This window comes from Hydra viridissima, unplaced genomic scaffold (genome assembly GCF_058129835.1).
Source record: "Hydra viridissima isolate aposymbiotic clone 2 unplaced genomic scaffold, HvirCarnegie_v1 scaffold_6, whole genome shotgun sequence".
In the NCBI taxonomy this organism is placed as follows: Eukaryota; Metazoa; Cnidaria; class Hydrozoa; order Anthoathecata; family Hydridae; genus Hydra; species Hydra viridissima.
The window spans coordinates 9,218,606-9,235,223 of record NW_028324305.1 but is presented as its reverse complement, the minus strand read 5'-3'; the positions used below and the strand labels follow the sequence as shown (position 1 = coordinate 9,235,223).

At 29.0% G+C, this 16,618-nt stretch overlaps 1 protein-coding gene and 1 pseudogene across 3 annotated transcripts in view; both read right to left on the bottom strand.

The window, feature by feature from the left end:
- The window catches only part of LOC145190453 (tRNA endonuclease ANKZF1-like), a 67,851-nt gene that overhangs the window by 12,242 nt on the left and 38,991 nt on the right, over positions 1-16,618 (bottom strand). For both annotated transcript variants that reach the window (XM_090091856.1, XM_090091857.1), the window contains 4 exons: positions 6,886-6,974; positions 4,248-4,349; positions 2,654-2,702; positions 47-167 (listed from right to left, as the gene is read on the bottom strand). In XM_090091856.1, coding sequence (XP_089947982.1) covers positions 47-167; positions 2,654-2,702; positions 4,248-4,349; positions 6,886-6,974 — 361 coding nt within the window. The remainder of the gene's footprint in view (positions 1-46; positions 168-2,653; positions 2,703-4,247; positions 4,350-6,885; positions 6,975-16,618) is intronic.
- On the bottom strand, positions 6,985-14,802 carry LOC149886925 (uncharacterized; annotated as a pseudogene). Its single transcript, XR_016453778.1, has 2 exons — positions 14,053-14,802; positions 6,985-13,942 (listed from the first exon to the last, which is right to left on the bottom strand). The product of XR_016453778.1 is annotated as an uncharacterized LOC149886925 (transcript).

The window sequence follows — 16,618 nt, the reverse complement described above, 5'->3', positions numbered from 1 at the left end:
ATAAGTTTTTTTTTTGTCTACATCAATAAAACATTCTAAAGATTACCTCTTAAAATTTTTGTTTTATCTCCAAATAATGTACTCATTCCATATGTAGAACATTTGTAAAATATCCTATTTGAGCAATTAATATGATCATACCAAGATAACAACAAACTTTGAACTTCCTAAAGAGAACAAAAATAAAAAAAAAAAAGAAACACGACATTTCTTACCTAATGCTTCTCAAAAAGTTAATTAAATAACAATTGTTTTTATACATGTGTCAACATCAAACTCTTTTTTAATAAAGAAAACTATGCATAACACATAGAGATTTTAAATTAAAGAGTTTAAAAGTGTTAAATTCAGTGTAATTTAATTTCCATGCCAGTTTTCAAATGGTTGGTCATTAAATGATTTCGTCACTTAATCTGAAATAAAAACACCCTCTGGCAATGGTGACACTTCATGCCATACAATTGTTCACTGCAAGAGTTTGGCAGATCTTTTTGATATCAAGCCAATCAATTCTTGTGATTTGAAAATGCAAACATTCTGCTAGGTCCCCAGACACATTCAAGTATCCATCTTTACACATGACAAACCATTGATTTGAAAAAGTTTGAAAACTCTGGGGTCTTAGAACCTTGGGATTTGTTAAAACTAGTTATTAAGCTGTACTGAATTCAGGCAGTGTGTTAGCTAAAGTTGTCTGGTAATGTCAATTATATGCCAACCATTACCAGATCTGGTGACCCCTTAATTCTGGACATTTTTCCAAAGCAATAACACATTTTGTTGGGTATTGAAAAAAATTGAAAAATAATTGGACAAATTAATAGTTAGCATTTTTCTCAATGTTCAGCAGAATCCTTACTGTAGCAGAGAGTTCAAGGGGAATGAATGTCAAAAACTAATCAACAATGTGGATGTTCTTCAACAACTAGCTGAGTGAGGTTTAGCATTTTAGGTATTTGGAGTTGTTGAAATCCTGAACAAACTTCTAAATAAATGGTGAATGCGAGTTTTTGGTCTAAACTTGAAGATGATGTCTTCAAGAAAATTGATCAGTTAAAAATTCTTATCTTACAAATCTCAAATTAATGCCTAAAGTCCAAACTGTCTTTCATCATCTTATTTGCCAAATCATCAATTTGTTTGCCACATATTCAATTTATTTGCCACACAATCACTTTACTTGCCACAAAAAAGACCTTTAGAGCTGTTCAGTTAACAAGTAGTTGTAGCAGCACATCAGGATTTCCATCATCACTGGTTAAGATACAAAAGATCAATCAGACATCCAGAGTATACCCAAAGATTAGTTAACTACAATAGCAAGCATCTTTATCTATTACTATCTCTGGAAAGCTATAATTAAGCCTTACTACAATTTTCATTTAGTACACCATGAAACATTTTATCATGTGACTGAATACAATGTGATTATATCATTGTTTCAAAGAGTTAGTGAAATTATTTTTGGGCCAGTATTATGATATTGATTTTGGGCCAGTATTATGATATTGTGCTATATATGGCACATTCATGGTAATTTGGCACATAAAAACACCCCAACACCACAACCATGCATAATTATTGGATCGACATGTCCTCAATTACAACAAAATAACTTTGATGTAAATTTCTTCCAGTCACATTTGTAATCCCACCAAAATGACAGCATGGTCTTTTTTGATACAATATAGCTTTTGCAGTATTTTACACTGTTTCCACAATAGAGTTTATGTATAGTCAACAATAAATTCTAATTGATATTATTGTAGACAGTCCCTTTTTCATCTTTAGTAATGATTAATTCAAAAATGTGTTTTAAGAGAATATCTCTTTTAATTCATTGCAAAGCAAATAGTGAGCTTCTTAAAGAGTTCAAGCCTTTCTAAGTGATTTTCAATTATTGTGTGGGATAAGTTTTAACTCTTTGCAACAACTGGCACAGTTATATAAAGATCTGATGCGATGTTAACTTTGATTAGATCAACATCAACGTCAGTAGGCTGAAAAGTGCAATATTCATCTTGTGTTAAATCTTGAGTGATTAAATTTAAAGAACATATAAACAGCTCAATAAACTTCAATTATTGGCATCCATTCAGCTTTTACTATTATTTTAACTCCTGTATCTAGCGGCTGCAAAAAACAACTGGTGTGCCAAAACCAATCACACTCATATAAAAAAGTTCAATGATAATTGCCTCAACTACTAGATCCATTAGGATTTATGAAGACTGCTTATTACAAAATTTTAATTTTTCTACTGAAAAGTTTTTAGATAACAGTGTTTGACCCCAAATTAAGATTTTTCATAGTTACAAAAAATGATTCTTCTTTCCATTTATCCTCTTTATTGAACACTCTTTTTTAAAAAAAACTTTTATAAATTGTTAGTTTAAAAACTAAATCAAAATTATCTGGAATTAGGAACTATCTGGAGTTAGGTGATTTATGGTAAATTGATTGTAATTGGAATGTTGATTAATGATTCAACAAAATATTTTAAGTTAACATTTAAAAAATCTCTATGATATAAAAATCTTTAAAAATTTCTATGAAAAATTTGTTAAAAGATTTTAAATAGTTTAAAAACTACATCAGGATAAAAAATTATACAAAAATTTTATTTTAAAAAGTCAATGAAAATGAAAATTACTTGTTTAAGAGCTGCTTCATTATATCTTCTTAATGAAGATCCTGAAGATCTAAAAGAAATAACTTATATTTACAAATTAGTTATTTTTCTTTTTTATATTTTTTATATTTATTAACTTTTCTATTAAGTTTTTTTTTTTTTAACTTAAACCAATCACAAATTATAAACCCGATTTTTGTTTGAAGGGTACAATTGTACTCTAATGTATGAATACTATAAACAAATAAAATGAATGCTTTGCATTAAATAATATGATAATTATTCAAAGTTTCAAAATTACTATTGAACAAGCATGAATGAAGATAATTAGAACAGCAACAATGAAAATAAAAAGTAAATTAACATTACAAACTTATAAACAGGGTTAACACAAGTTAAATGGACTGTAAGCTATAATTAAAACCAATGAGGCCAACATATGAATTATGTTGACAGCTTAGATTGATAAAGTACATAGGAATATCATTTTTGATCAGAAGAAAAGAGGAATGGCAAAATGACTTTCAGTGGCTTGCTCTATAGGTGATAAAATAGACCTTTTCTTTCTTTTTAATCCAGGATTGTGCTACTGATTAGGATGAAGCTTGATCTTCTTTTGTACTGTTTATTTCCTCTTAAGCCTTAGGTTTGAGTTGCTGAAAGAGCCATAAACACCAGCTCAAGCTGTAAGGTCCAACAGCCACAATGTTTGCAAATAGCAATTTTTGAAAACTGCCTGAGGATAAAAAAATAAATACTAACTCTCTCTTGAGTTATCTGTCTGTACCCCAAAAAAAAAAAAAAAAAAGCGTGTGTCTAGCTATAGATTAAGTCTACGCTTTTGCATGAATTACTGATCTGCACAGAAAACCTTGTTAACTTATAAGGATTGATTTTTTCAATATTCTGTAAAGGTATATATTTTCTAAGATTATTTTTACTATTAGCACTAGCAATCACAGCTTAGAGATATCTGTGATAGTGATCAATTTTTGTATATTCTGTTTTCATTATCATTAAATATATGTTAATTTAGCATAGGATACCTAAGCTAAGTTAACATACTTAACTTTTACTCATCATCAATTATTTGATAAAAAGCTTCGATTTATGCTTAAACATTTTTTCCTTGCTAGTTAAGAACAATATGATAACTACAGTAGTTAGTAGAAAGTTAGCAGAGTAATTGTTTTCCACCCATGTTTTTCTATCAATCCTTAATTTATATGAATTAACTATTAATCCTTGATTTATGTGAAATAAGATGATTTAAAGTATATTGAGCTTTTTACTGTTTGTGCTGCCAATCAATTCTAAATGAGTCTGTAAAAAAGTTCATATATTCCTTAAAAATCTTCAGGATAATATTTTAAATAAACTAGCATCAGTTGGTTTTTTAAACTTTGGCATATTTTTGGCAAATTTAAAAAATCAACTTTAAAAATTAATTGCACCTATGTATGCAAGCGTGAATAAATCCATTATTTAGAAGTATAATGAGTTTTAAAATATAACTATGCACAAATTTGCACCTTGTAGAACATCAAATACCAAAGAGAATATAGTGTTAAAAATTTTGTAGAAGACCAAATACCAAAGAGAATATATTGCTTACTTTGGAGCATTTCCGCATTGTTTATCCCAAACTGCTTGAGCTGTGCCTCTTTTAGCACGAATAACATATCGATGAAAAGTTTTATGAACAACCACTTCATTTCTAAAAAAAAAAAAAAAAAAGGTACATATAAATTACAACTTGTCTTTCTTCATTGCAGAATGAAAAATAACTCAACAACTGACACTATTATGTTATTAACTATGCACCTGTTTTTCTGTAAAATTTAAATCCAGTCTAAAAGCAAATTTGCAGCAGTTGAGATTCAACCAACCATTTGAAAAAAAAAAATACATATGAATGGTAAAAGTACATCATTTGAATGGGTCATAATGTTCAAAAAAGACAAATATAAGTTCAGCCTCGAATGGCCAATAGCCAGATATGGCTGATTGGCCATATACCATTCCCACTGGTGAGATAAATGGTGTACATACCCCAATACAAGATACAAATTAAAACAAAAACAGACATGTGTAAAACAGCATTGGTACACTACCACTTTCAGCTCACTATTTTACCAATCAGATTTTTATCAATTTAGGTTATGTGAATATTGCTCAATCTTTCACAAGTCCCCTGTTGCCAACAAGGCCTTTGTAGCCAAGTTCAAAGATAGAAAAAAGAAGAATGCTCTTAAGGCCAGGGAGATGAATTTATCAGAGAAGACCGTTAGGAGGGTTGCCATCTATCTAGTGCCAGAAAGGGAAAATTTCTTCTTACTCAATTTCTTAAAGCATAAACACTTTAAAGAAGTAATATAGATTCTCAAGAAAAATATGCTGGCAATTCTGTTTTCTGATCAGAAAACAGAATTGCTAATGTATCATCTAAACACCTCAACAGATATATTAATAATAATCACCTCAACAGCAGGACAAGCAGATACATCTCTACCTTAAAAGTTGAGAAAGTCCCAGATGATATCAAATCCATTAGTCAGACAAAGTACAGTAGCCAGATATTGGTGCTTGGCTTGGTTGCTTTCAATGGCCTCAGATGCCGCCAGTATTTCTGCCTTGTAGTTTCAAAATGGGGGCTTGAACCCTCTGGACTTCAGCTTATGGGCTCAAGTTCAGACTGAAGGTTGCTATAAGCTGAATGATCTTCATCCATCCTTTAGGATACTATGGGATGACCTCTCAATTGAGTACATCAAGAACACCTGCAAGAGGTTCAGGGATCATCTGGAGAGGGTTATTAAAATTGGAGGTGGAAAAAATTCAAAATCTTAAGCTTAAAGAGTTAATGTAAAAAACCTAATTAATAAACTATTGTCCATTTCTAATTAATCTCATGTTAATTCATTTTTTTGTAACTTGATTAGGTAAATTAGCTGGCTATAACCAATAGTATGAAGTGATTTTTATACATTTTTGGAAATTCAATTTTTGTGGCACAGAGGTAAAATAAAATTTTAGCTGCTCAAATTAAATTATGACGAGGTTAATCAATTTTGAAATAAATATGAAAATGTGTTATTTTCCATTTCTGAAAATCTGACATTTCATTTAAAAAATCAACCAATAAGATTTTTTCAACTAAATTTATCCTTCAAACAAAACCAAACTTTTTTACATCTAAGTGTGTATAACCTATTTATCTTAATTTAAAATAATTTTTGATACCTAAGGAATGAAGTATCCTAAGCTGTAGAGTTATACAAGTTTGTGTCTCTAAAGTATTTAGCAGTAGAGAAACAATTTTAGTAAGCTGTCTTGAAAATTGACCTTGAAGATGATAAAATCTGTTATAAAGTAAAATGATTGATAAATTGCTTCATTTATTTTAATCAATTTGTGATTGACCATATATCTAAAAAGTAATTGATATTGCTAAAGCTCTACAACATTTAGACTTCTTGATAGAGCTTTTAAAAATCAACTTAAAGTGCCAAAGTTTTTATTCTAAAAACATTAATCTAGTAATAAAATAGTAATAGTCATTTTGTTAACAATCTAAATTATATGAAACAATTTTATTTTAAATATTTTTTAAAACAAAATTCAACTTTAAAATCATTCATAAAAATATTGAAGACCCAACTCTAAACTTGTTACAAGAAAGTAAACATTAGTATTTATCAAGCTTTCAGAAATAGTTGAATTTGGCACTTCATAACCTATATTAGAACCAAAAGGTACACCAAGGCCTGCTTCAGTAAAATCATTCAACAACTGACGTGAGTCTGCATTATATTAGCATGACAAAGTCCAACAATCTCCTAGCAATTATAGATGAGTTCTGTGAAAAAAGCATCATACTAACTAAAATACCCGATTTTATGACTGTGCAAGAAGTCAAACCAAAGCTGTCAAAAAGGAATTTCAACATATTACTTTTTTTTATTTCTACATTTTTTGATTGTGTGGTTTTTGAGGAATACATCCACCTCTGTAGTATTACAATTTATAAATTCTTTAATGTTGTTAACAGAAAAATTCCATAATAAAAATATCATATCTGAGTTTGAACTATTTCTTTTTAAAAGTAATTAATTAGATTGCAAATAAGACTATCGAATGTTTTATTTATAACATTTTCTTCAAAACTTTTTAAAAAATTACCAAGAGTACATTTCAGGTTTTGAGAAATATATGATTAGTTCTCAAACTGAGTCAATTTAACTACAACTTACTTATTGAAAACAGCACCAGCAAAATGACCAGCACACAGCATTAAGTACACCCATATTGACCCAAAGTCCAGACAATCAGAATCTGCATTCTAAAAAGATTTTGCTGATTACAACTTAACACAAATTAATTCATTTAAGATCCTTTTAAAAAAATCTTCTCTTTCAACTTAAAAAGAAGATTTCATAACTTTATTTACATCTTAATTTACAAAGACATTTATATTTCATAATCCTTTGTCCTCTAAAGCTGACTGAGCTTGCTGATTGACTGAGATTGCTGAGGTTGCTGATCAAAAGACATACTTTTTCATTTGTAATAGCAAACTTGTACATACTTTTTTTCACTCTAATTCCAAAATATTTCTTGAATCAACTCCACCATAGAAAATGTTATTGGCACAGCTCAAATATTCCCAGATTCACTGTGTTTAAAATCTAACTAACTTCTGTTCACAATTCATTCTGCCAGCTACACCTTAGATAAATACGCTTCAACTTAATATTTTAACAAGGCAGACATATAATATTACTTTTTTGGTTGTTGTCATTGAGTTTATATTGTTCTGTTTAATTTTACTAAAAATATACACTAAAAACATAGCCATTAGCACATTAAACAGAACCTTGACTTTGAGGATAAGAGAGGTTTTAATGCACCATAACCAAGATAGGCCGAAATTTTTAATTTTCAGAAATAATTATGCAGGAAATTCTGTATAATTGTTGTTAAAGTGTAGTAGAAAGCAAGGCTGTGGGGTCAGCTAGTAAAAATTGCTATTCTGACTACACTCCTTTCTACACATCCAACTCTATTTCCAATGCCAACTCTTTCATATGTAAAAGTTTATGGTACATATTACTTAATAAAAATTTCCTAAACAATAGATTGCTATTTGCAGCACACATGTGTAAGTTAAAATGATATTTTTCAAACTTTCTATCACCATAACTTGTAGCTAGATACCATATGCCAAAGTGGCTTTTTCAAATAAGATGTGCTCAGGTTGCCTATAGTAAGTTAGTAGCCAAACCTGTAATTTTAGTTAAAAATCATAATAAAAAAAATTTCCATAACATATATTACCACATGACATGTCATTATTTATCTTTTAATGTTGATGAGCTAATGAGGACCAAGATGCATAGTTAAGAATCAAATAAGTATTTGGTAATCACAAAAAACAGAATTAAATCAATTGATATACTAACCTGTAGGCTATAGCTAGAAGTCTAATAATAGTAGCTACTAGCTACCTATAATAATTAATGATTTTGGTTACTAGCTACCTATAACAATGAATGACTTTATATATTACCAAAGACAAATAGCCTTTGGTAATATATAAATGTTAAATCACACTCACAGAAGAAACAAGTCAATAAACTATTTTTATACATATATTAATCACCTCAATTCAAAATCAAGAAGTTACTATTTTTGATTTATTACAAAATACCAAGCTTTGAATAACTTAGGAAGATTAAGAGGAATATTAAAATCTTGCGCCACAACACTTCTATGGTTATAGTACAGTTATATACTATTACTATAGCACGCTGAAAAGATAAGCTGAAAAACTTGCATTCATCTTAACTAAAAATTGCTTTAATGAAGTAACAAAAACAAAATTAAGTATGAGCTATAACCAGAAGTCAAAGTCAGTACTAGACTCAATTAAATTTGACATACCTCCTGCTAAATCTGATATTTAAGTTTATCTGTTTAAATCCTTAGTAAAATTGATACCACACAAAAGAGTTTTGAACAAAATAGTGCCAAACAAAATTATATTAACAAAAAGTTATAGATAAAATGGACACATATATATTATAATTTATATTATTGCTAAATTACACCAAATCTAATATTCATATAACATTTCCCCACCATCATTTTCTAAGACCCACCCTTTATTTTGTATTATAGAATTTTTGTTGTATCAAATAAATAAATCACATCTTTTTTAAAAATTGATACAACTCATTTATAAATGTAATGTAGATTTTGATTTTAATGATACACATAGAACCTTTGATAACCAAATTAAAATTTAAAGTTGGTGATGATTTTTATGGCTGATGAAAATCTTTTAAAATTTTTTGTCAAAAAGTTGAAAAATCTTTTAAAATAGTTATTGAGCTTAAACTTCCAGGGAAAGTTTAAAGTTTTTTTTCCTGCTATATGTATATAGGCCTATATATTTATCTTTACAGTATTGTGAAAAAGTTAAGAACCACCAAAAAAAAAATCACAATTTATTTTTGTTTTTAAATTTTTATTTAACTGAATATATTTTTCTGGTGAAAAAATAATAATAATAAATTTTAGAAAATAGACAAACAAAATAAAAGATAATAATAATGATAAAAACTTTTAAACAAATAAAAAAAATGTATTTAAAGTTTTATAGGTAATTTTTATTTTAAAAAAAATTGTGAAAAAGTTAAGAACCACAGAACAAAAAATGGTAATTTTTACCTAATACCGTGTAATTCTACCATATTTTTAAGCACTCGTTTATACATATTGGCATTGAGTCTATTAAATTCTCTAAAATATGTTTGGGAACATTTCCAAGTATTGCTGGTAAAATATTGCACAACTCCTCAAGGCTCCTTGGTGCTTTCTTGGCAATCTCTTTATCAAGCCAACTCCAAAGATTTTTAATGCAATTTAGATCTGGACTATTTGGTGGCCAAGTTGGACACTCAATACTTTTGCTTTCGAACCATTCAGAGACAATTTTAGCCCTGTGACATGGTGCATTGTCTTGCTTGAAAATGAACGGAATGCTTTGCTCAAGTGCATCAATTGACAGTAACAAGTTGTTATTTAAAATATCGACATAATAATTAGAGTTGAGTCGACCATCAAACAATTTAAACATACCAAGACCATAGTATGTCATGCAGCACCATAATCCAACCAACCCGCTTGTTTTGTTCTTTGAACGATAAAATCGAGACTAAATTTTTCTGAAGACTGCCTGCGAATCATAATTTGGTTTTTTCGGTTATCAACCTTGATATTCATCTCATCACTGAACATTACTGTCCTCCATTTTTGTTTAGACTATTCTTTGACGATTTGGCAAAATTCTTTTCTCTTTTTTAAATGTTGTTTGGTAAGTCGCGATTTTAGAACAGCTTTTTTCCATAACGTATTGTAAGCTAATAGTTTCCTACGCACAAGTGATCCCGATGCTTAATGTCCATTTGAAAGCTTCCATTCCATTCTTAATTCATGTGACAGCATGGTTCCATTTTTCTTCGCCAACCTGATTAAAAGACGATCATGATTGGGTGTCATCAAATGCGGTCTTCCAGAACAATGGCGATCAATGTAAGATTTCGTCTCTTTGAATCTTTTGATGATTGTAAGCACCAAACTATGTGATCGCTTTATTATTTTTCCAATTTCACGAGCGGATTTACGTTCCTGGTGAAAATGCACCACTTTTACACGATCTTCGTAGGTAATAGCTTCTCTGCCCATTTTTTTCAAAAGAAAAGAATTTTTTTTGTTTGAAATTAAATACTGTTATTGGTTTTTTGGTAATGACTCAGGTCATTGATAGAATATTTAAACAAAAAAGGTAAAATTAAGTTAAAAAAGATGTTTCTGCCGCATTTAGCATAAAAAAGTTTTTGTGTTTCTTAACTTTTTCACAAAAAAAATATTAAAAAAAATTAACAAATAATATTTAATCCTTATTTTTACAAGTTCTATTAATTAATTTTCAAAAAAAAAAATCTTCTTTTTTCTCATGTTCTATTTAATGTTTGAAAATAAAGACTATTTTATTATCGTTAGAATAAAAATTAATTAAATTTATCTGAAAAAAATTTTGTATGTTTAAAAATATATGGTATTTTTCCTACTTCTCAAAAATCTGTTTGGTGTAGTGATTGACCGGAACAGATAATTTGCTGGAACCGAAACCAAACCGGTAATAGATTCTAAATATTCCTAACCGGAATATTTAGAATCTATTATCGGTTTTGCAATATTTAGAATCTATTACCGGAACCGAAAATAAATCCAAACCGGAACCGAAAATAAGTAATACATTTTTAAAAATTTAGTTCTAATTTAAACAAAAATTAATGTAGTAAAAATAACTAAAATTTTACTTTTTTTTTTTAAGTTTTTCTGAAACCCAAGGCATAGAGAAGCAGTTGGACAATCCAAAAAAATCATTTAACACTAAAATGATTTTTTGGATTGTCAAAATGCACATTAATCGTTTTCCCCTGTTCGAAGTTGCGCAATAATTTTTACAATGTGCGAAAAAGATGAGCTGCAGGAGCCAAATTCATCTTTAGGAGGTTCAAAATTGTCCATTTGGATCATGGCAATATGTTTAAGAAAATGAGCTGGTAAGAATCAGAATGGTGTAACTTCAGCTCAAATAATAGTGATAAAAACATTACAAGATATGAATATTAATTTAAAGTTAATTTAAACAAGAAAATTAATTAGTTTTCAAACAAAGCCAAATTTTATTAACATTAATTCTCAAGCTTAACAACTAATTTAAAAATTTTTTTAATCATTTTTATCAAAATGATCATAACGGTATTATGCTAAATAAAGCTTTATAATATATATTTTCGGTAGCATTTTGAACCGGAAATCCGGCCGGAACCGAAATCTTAAATATACCCGGAACAGGAATCGGAATTTAGGTTCCGGTCGTAATTTTGGCCGGAAACCGGATCCGAACCGAATTCCGGTCGATCACTAGTTTGGTGGTATTGAAAATCATGAAAATTAGTATTTTTGTAGTTAAGGTTATATATATATATGTGTGTGTGTGTGTGTGTGTGTGTGTGTGTGTGTGTGTGTGTGTGTGTGTGTGTGTGTGTGTGTGTGTGTGTGTGTGTGTGTGTGTGTATATATATATATATATATAAGCCCTGTGTATACACACACACACACACGTTCACACACACACACACAAGACCTCTCTGACTATTTCCAAGACATTCTGGAGGGGGCAACCAACTTCATTTTGCCAGAAAGAATGAACAGTGATTGGTTGTGACCTCAGCAATGTCATTTATCTATATTGAAAAAACCTTTATCTATATTGAAAAATCAAAATGACCAAGAACAAATAAAAAGTTAAATTTATATTCAAGTTTTACAACAGAAAAAACATTTGAAAATCTAATAACAATCAAGATAACCCTTTATCTTTTTCCGCATCACACCAGAATCAATACCTAAACTTAATCTTTGAAATTGTACTGGATTTTTGTTCTGGTGATCTGAATACAGATTGTACTTTGTCCACAGAGAGCAATCTGTTGTGCTTTTCAGTTTCATCAAAATATCTATGAATATACTGCCCCATCATACCTATTGACCGTTCTGAATGGTCATTTACAAAAATCAAAGTTTCAGCATATTTTTGAAAACTTTTGAAGCATGACTGAGTATGCCAATAGTTTGGTGGAAGTGAGAGCCAGTCTTGAACTTGTTGTTTATCAAACCCAATCATGTCAAAAGTCAGGTAAGAAATGACATCAACCAAGGCAGACAAGAATGGTGGTTTTTTTTTCCAATATTTGTATTCATTTTATAAATTTCCTTGATATCTTACTTTACTTTATTCTCTGGCTTAAAATAGTCAGAGCAAGGCATATCAAATGACAGAATTGCTGATGCAATTTTTGTCTTCTCCTCTAATGCTAACTCATCATCTAGCAAAGCTAGAGGTAACATTGTTGAATTCAAATACCAACAGTGTTATAATACTGAGACTCTAATACAACACAGACAGCTGTTGGCTTTGTACATACCTTCTTTTACAGATGCATTTGATGTATGGCTGTAATGTCAAGAAAAGGAGCTTTGATGACATTCTCAGATTGTAGATACCATTTTGCATAAAAGCAAACAATAAATTCTGTAATAAGCTTTATTTCAATTTTCAGTTTATCATTTTCCTGAACAAATGTAAGTTGATTGGATAAAAGCCAAAGCTTTAGATAAAAAATTGCTTTTTCTAAAAATCTTGCATGATGAATAGCACCACTTTTCTTACTTTATATGTTATAGGGGATAAGTAAGTAATAACTAATTCTGCAAGCTCACTTCTATCATCTCTTATAATACCTGGTTTACCAACGTAAACTTTACAAAATGTTACTGACTTCATAGCTGCCTTCTTTAAAAGACTGCTTTTAAGCTTATTCCAATCAAACCATAACAGCTGAACTGAATTATAATAAAAGTTAGGTTCTTCAAAAATATGTTTTAGCTTTTTGAAAAGAGGATTACCGGGTCCATTAGTTTCTTGATTAGTCACTAATTTCCAAAAGTGAAGCATTCTTAATTCAGTCACATGATGCCTACAAGCTATTTGGAGGAGATATTTATCCAGTTCTTTAAAAAATTCTGGAAACTGATCCTTTATTCATCCCAGTGTTGGATGTTGTATTAAAGCATATTCCTCTAGTTTTTGACGTAAGTTGATACTCCTTAATTAAGTCCATTACACTTAAGAACTGATCTTCACCAGTTGATGACGTTAGGAGGTACTCCAAGTAGGTAAGTCTCTCCAATAATGTTAACTAAAACATCTTACCTTTGTTTAGCTCAAACAAGATTTTTTCATCAAAATGAATTATACATGGATATAGAGATGTGTCTATGGCTGCTTTAACATCTTCTTTTAAAATGGTTGCCAATATTTTCATTTTCTTTTTTCATTTTTCTATATGCGGTAGACTGACTGCTTTTAACTTCTTTAAGATCAACACCTGATTGATATAGAATTGCATTTGTTTCCTTCTGTAAAATATTTTGTGATATATCATAGGCTGTAGCAGTAAGTGAAACATTACCAGAAAAAATATCTTTTGGAGTTTTTGCAATTACTGTGTCTGGGTTTTCAGAGACTTCTATATGATACCAATTACCTGGATCGAAATCAGATTTAATTGAAGAATCATTGCTTAGAATTGTGTTTATAAGTACAATATTGGGTACATCATCTCTCAAACTCTTTGGCTGTGAACCATTTTTCTTCCTGATGTTTTCTTTTGCCTAATTTACAGAAAAATTGTAGTTTTAATTTTTAATTTTAGAATTAGTGGAAAAGAGATTTAACAGAGGTTGAACCAGAGCTAAAGTAGTTAATTAAAAGCATTGAATGCCTTTTTTCTATACTTAATATCCTCTGAACCAATAACAAACTTTCTTTTTTAGAAATTTTAGATCATCAATCTTGTCTTTTAGTGATTTTTTTTTATCTTTACTGATTATGTTTTTGAGATTAGAATAACCAGCCCAAAAAAGTTTTTTTTATTTCAATCTCAAACTCGTTTTGTTTAGCCAAATCACCACTAGTTCCCCTTTTTGCATTTTTTTTCAAGTTGGAATAGGACTTATGCAAATTAAATTTTTTTTTAACTAAACTTAAATCAGCTAACACATCAAATCCAGCTTTGATCCAGGGTCTCTTGATTTTAGACAAAATACATTCACAACAACTATCTGAACATCTAGAAAAGATTTTTTTAGGGGGACAACCAATAATGTTTGATATTGGTGCAGATCGACATTGTTGGTTATATGTTAAATATTGAAGAATATCCAAGCCTGTTGGAATTTGTATTTCTAAATAAAAAAATTTAGGCATTTTTTAACAAATGTTTTAGTGACTAATGACTCATTATAATTCCAGCATTAATAAAAATTTATTGCATGTATTAATCTGTATTTATAAGAAAAATTTAAAGTTATAAACTATCAGAATTTGCTCAAAAATGTAAGTATATAACATTAGGCGTAACAGAAAATATATTTAAAAAATTCCAATTTTCATGATTTTCATGACCACCAAACATAGATTTTTGAGCAGTAGGAAAAAAAAACATATTTTTAAACAAAAACATAAACCTATATATATATATATATATATATATATATATATATATATATATATATATATATATATATATATATATATATATATATATATATATATATATATATATCAGAAAAAAAATGCTCCTCCCTCAAGATGCCCAAAAATGACCACTTTTCAGTCATTTTTTCCCTAAATTATTATCTTGAGAGGGGGTTAAAATGATTTGATAGCGCTCAAACTTTTTAAAACTCATTTTTTATACATTTGCCCCAAATTTAGGGGGAATGGTCTTTTAGATTTGAAAATTTACTTTTTTTGAATACCTCTAACATATATATATGTTTTCTTTTTGTAACATTTTTTCATCAAGTATTTTGGCTGATGATTGTTGGTACGCCGGTATGAAACTTTAAGTACCAACAAAATTGTCATTCTTCGCTGTATTTTCAATGTAATTTGCTCTTGCCAGCGGGCTATTGAGCACTCTCAAGTGAAGAAGTCTTTTACTAATCACAAATATATATATATATATATATATATATATATATATATATATATATATATATATATATATATATATATATATATATATATATATATATATATATATATTTGTGATTACTATGCTGTATTGAGCACTCTTACTGGAAATATTAATATAATAGAAATTATATTAATATTTCCAGTAAGAGTACTCAATACAGCATAGTATAAGTAGAGCAAATATATTATTATTATTATTATTATACAAACTAAATAATTAGTTTGGTTTATATAACATTACTTAAGTTTCACGCAATAGCGATCATCAGATGTTATAAACTATAAAAAACTAAAATATACTGAAAACTTTGCTGCAAAGAATAAAAATTCATTCAAAAACCTTCTGAAAAATGGTGGCATGGGATGGGTGAAGGCACAAATGCATAATTTTATGTCAACCAGAAGGTAAGTTGCTGTAAGTCATTAGTGTATAAATGCTTGCAAAGTTACAACATACTCTTCTAATCTTAAAAATATATTAATAGAAATTAAATTAAATAATAAATCACAGAACATATATAATATGAATGAGACTAGAATACAGTTTGATTATCACCCAGGGAAAATAATTGCTAAAAAAGGAGTAAAGCATCTACATAGTCATACATCAGGTATTGGAAAGAAATCACTGTTATAGCTTTTATCAGTGCAATGGAAATAGGTCACTTTACAGCTGGAGTGTTTCTGACAGTGGTAGGACTAAGCAAGGAGTTGCTTTTCTCTGGTGTACCAAATCATTTCTTTCAAAAAAACAGTTCTGACAGACATCAATTACTTGTTTTAGATTGGTCATGACTCACACAATTGTAGAGTTAATAGATGTAGCTTTGGCAAACAAAATATTTTTTGTTGAGTTGCCAGTTTGCAATTCTAACTGGCTTCAATCTGTTTTTTGGCTTAAGAAAGTTTCCAGAAAAGCATGTGAACATTTAATTAGCAATTTTCTAGAAACACTAGTTTCAAGAGCAAATTTTTGAGAATTGATGAAGCAGGATTGAAAAAAATTTGTTACCCTTAATAATATTATTTGTTTTTGAGCTAGCAGAATTTACTTATATAATCCAAAAATAAGTCCAGCTGAAGCTTACATGTCTTGTTCTTTATACATAGAAGTCAATCATCAAAAAAATGGAGCCTGTTAAAAAACCTCAAGCATCTAATGACTGTTGTGAAACAGTAGAATACAATATTCATCAATCAATAATATCAACTGAAGCAGATGTTTACTTTTCTATTTCAACATTTTTAGCAACAAAACATTCTTTAATATTAAATTTTGACCATATGCAATTACTAATCATACTCAG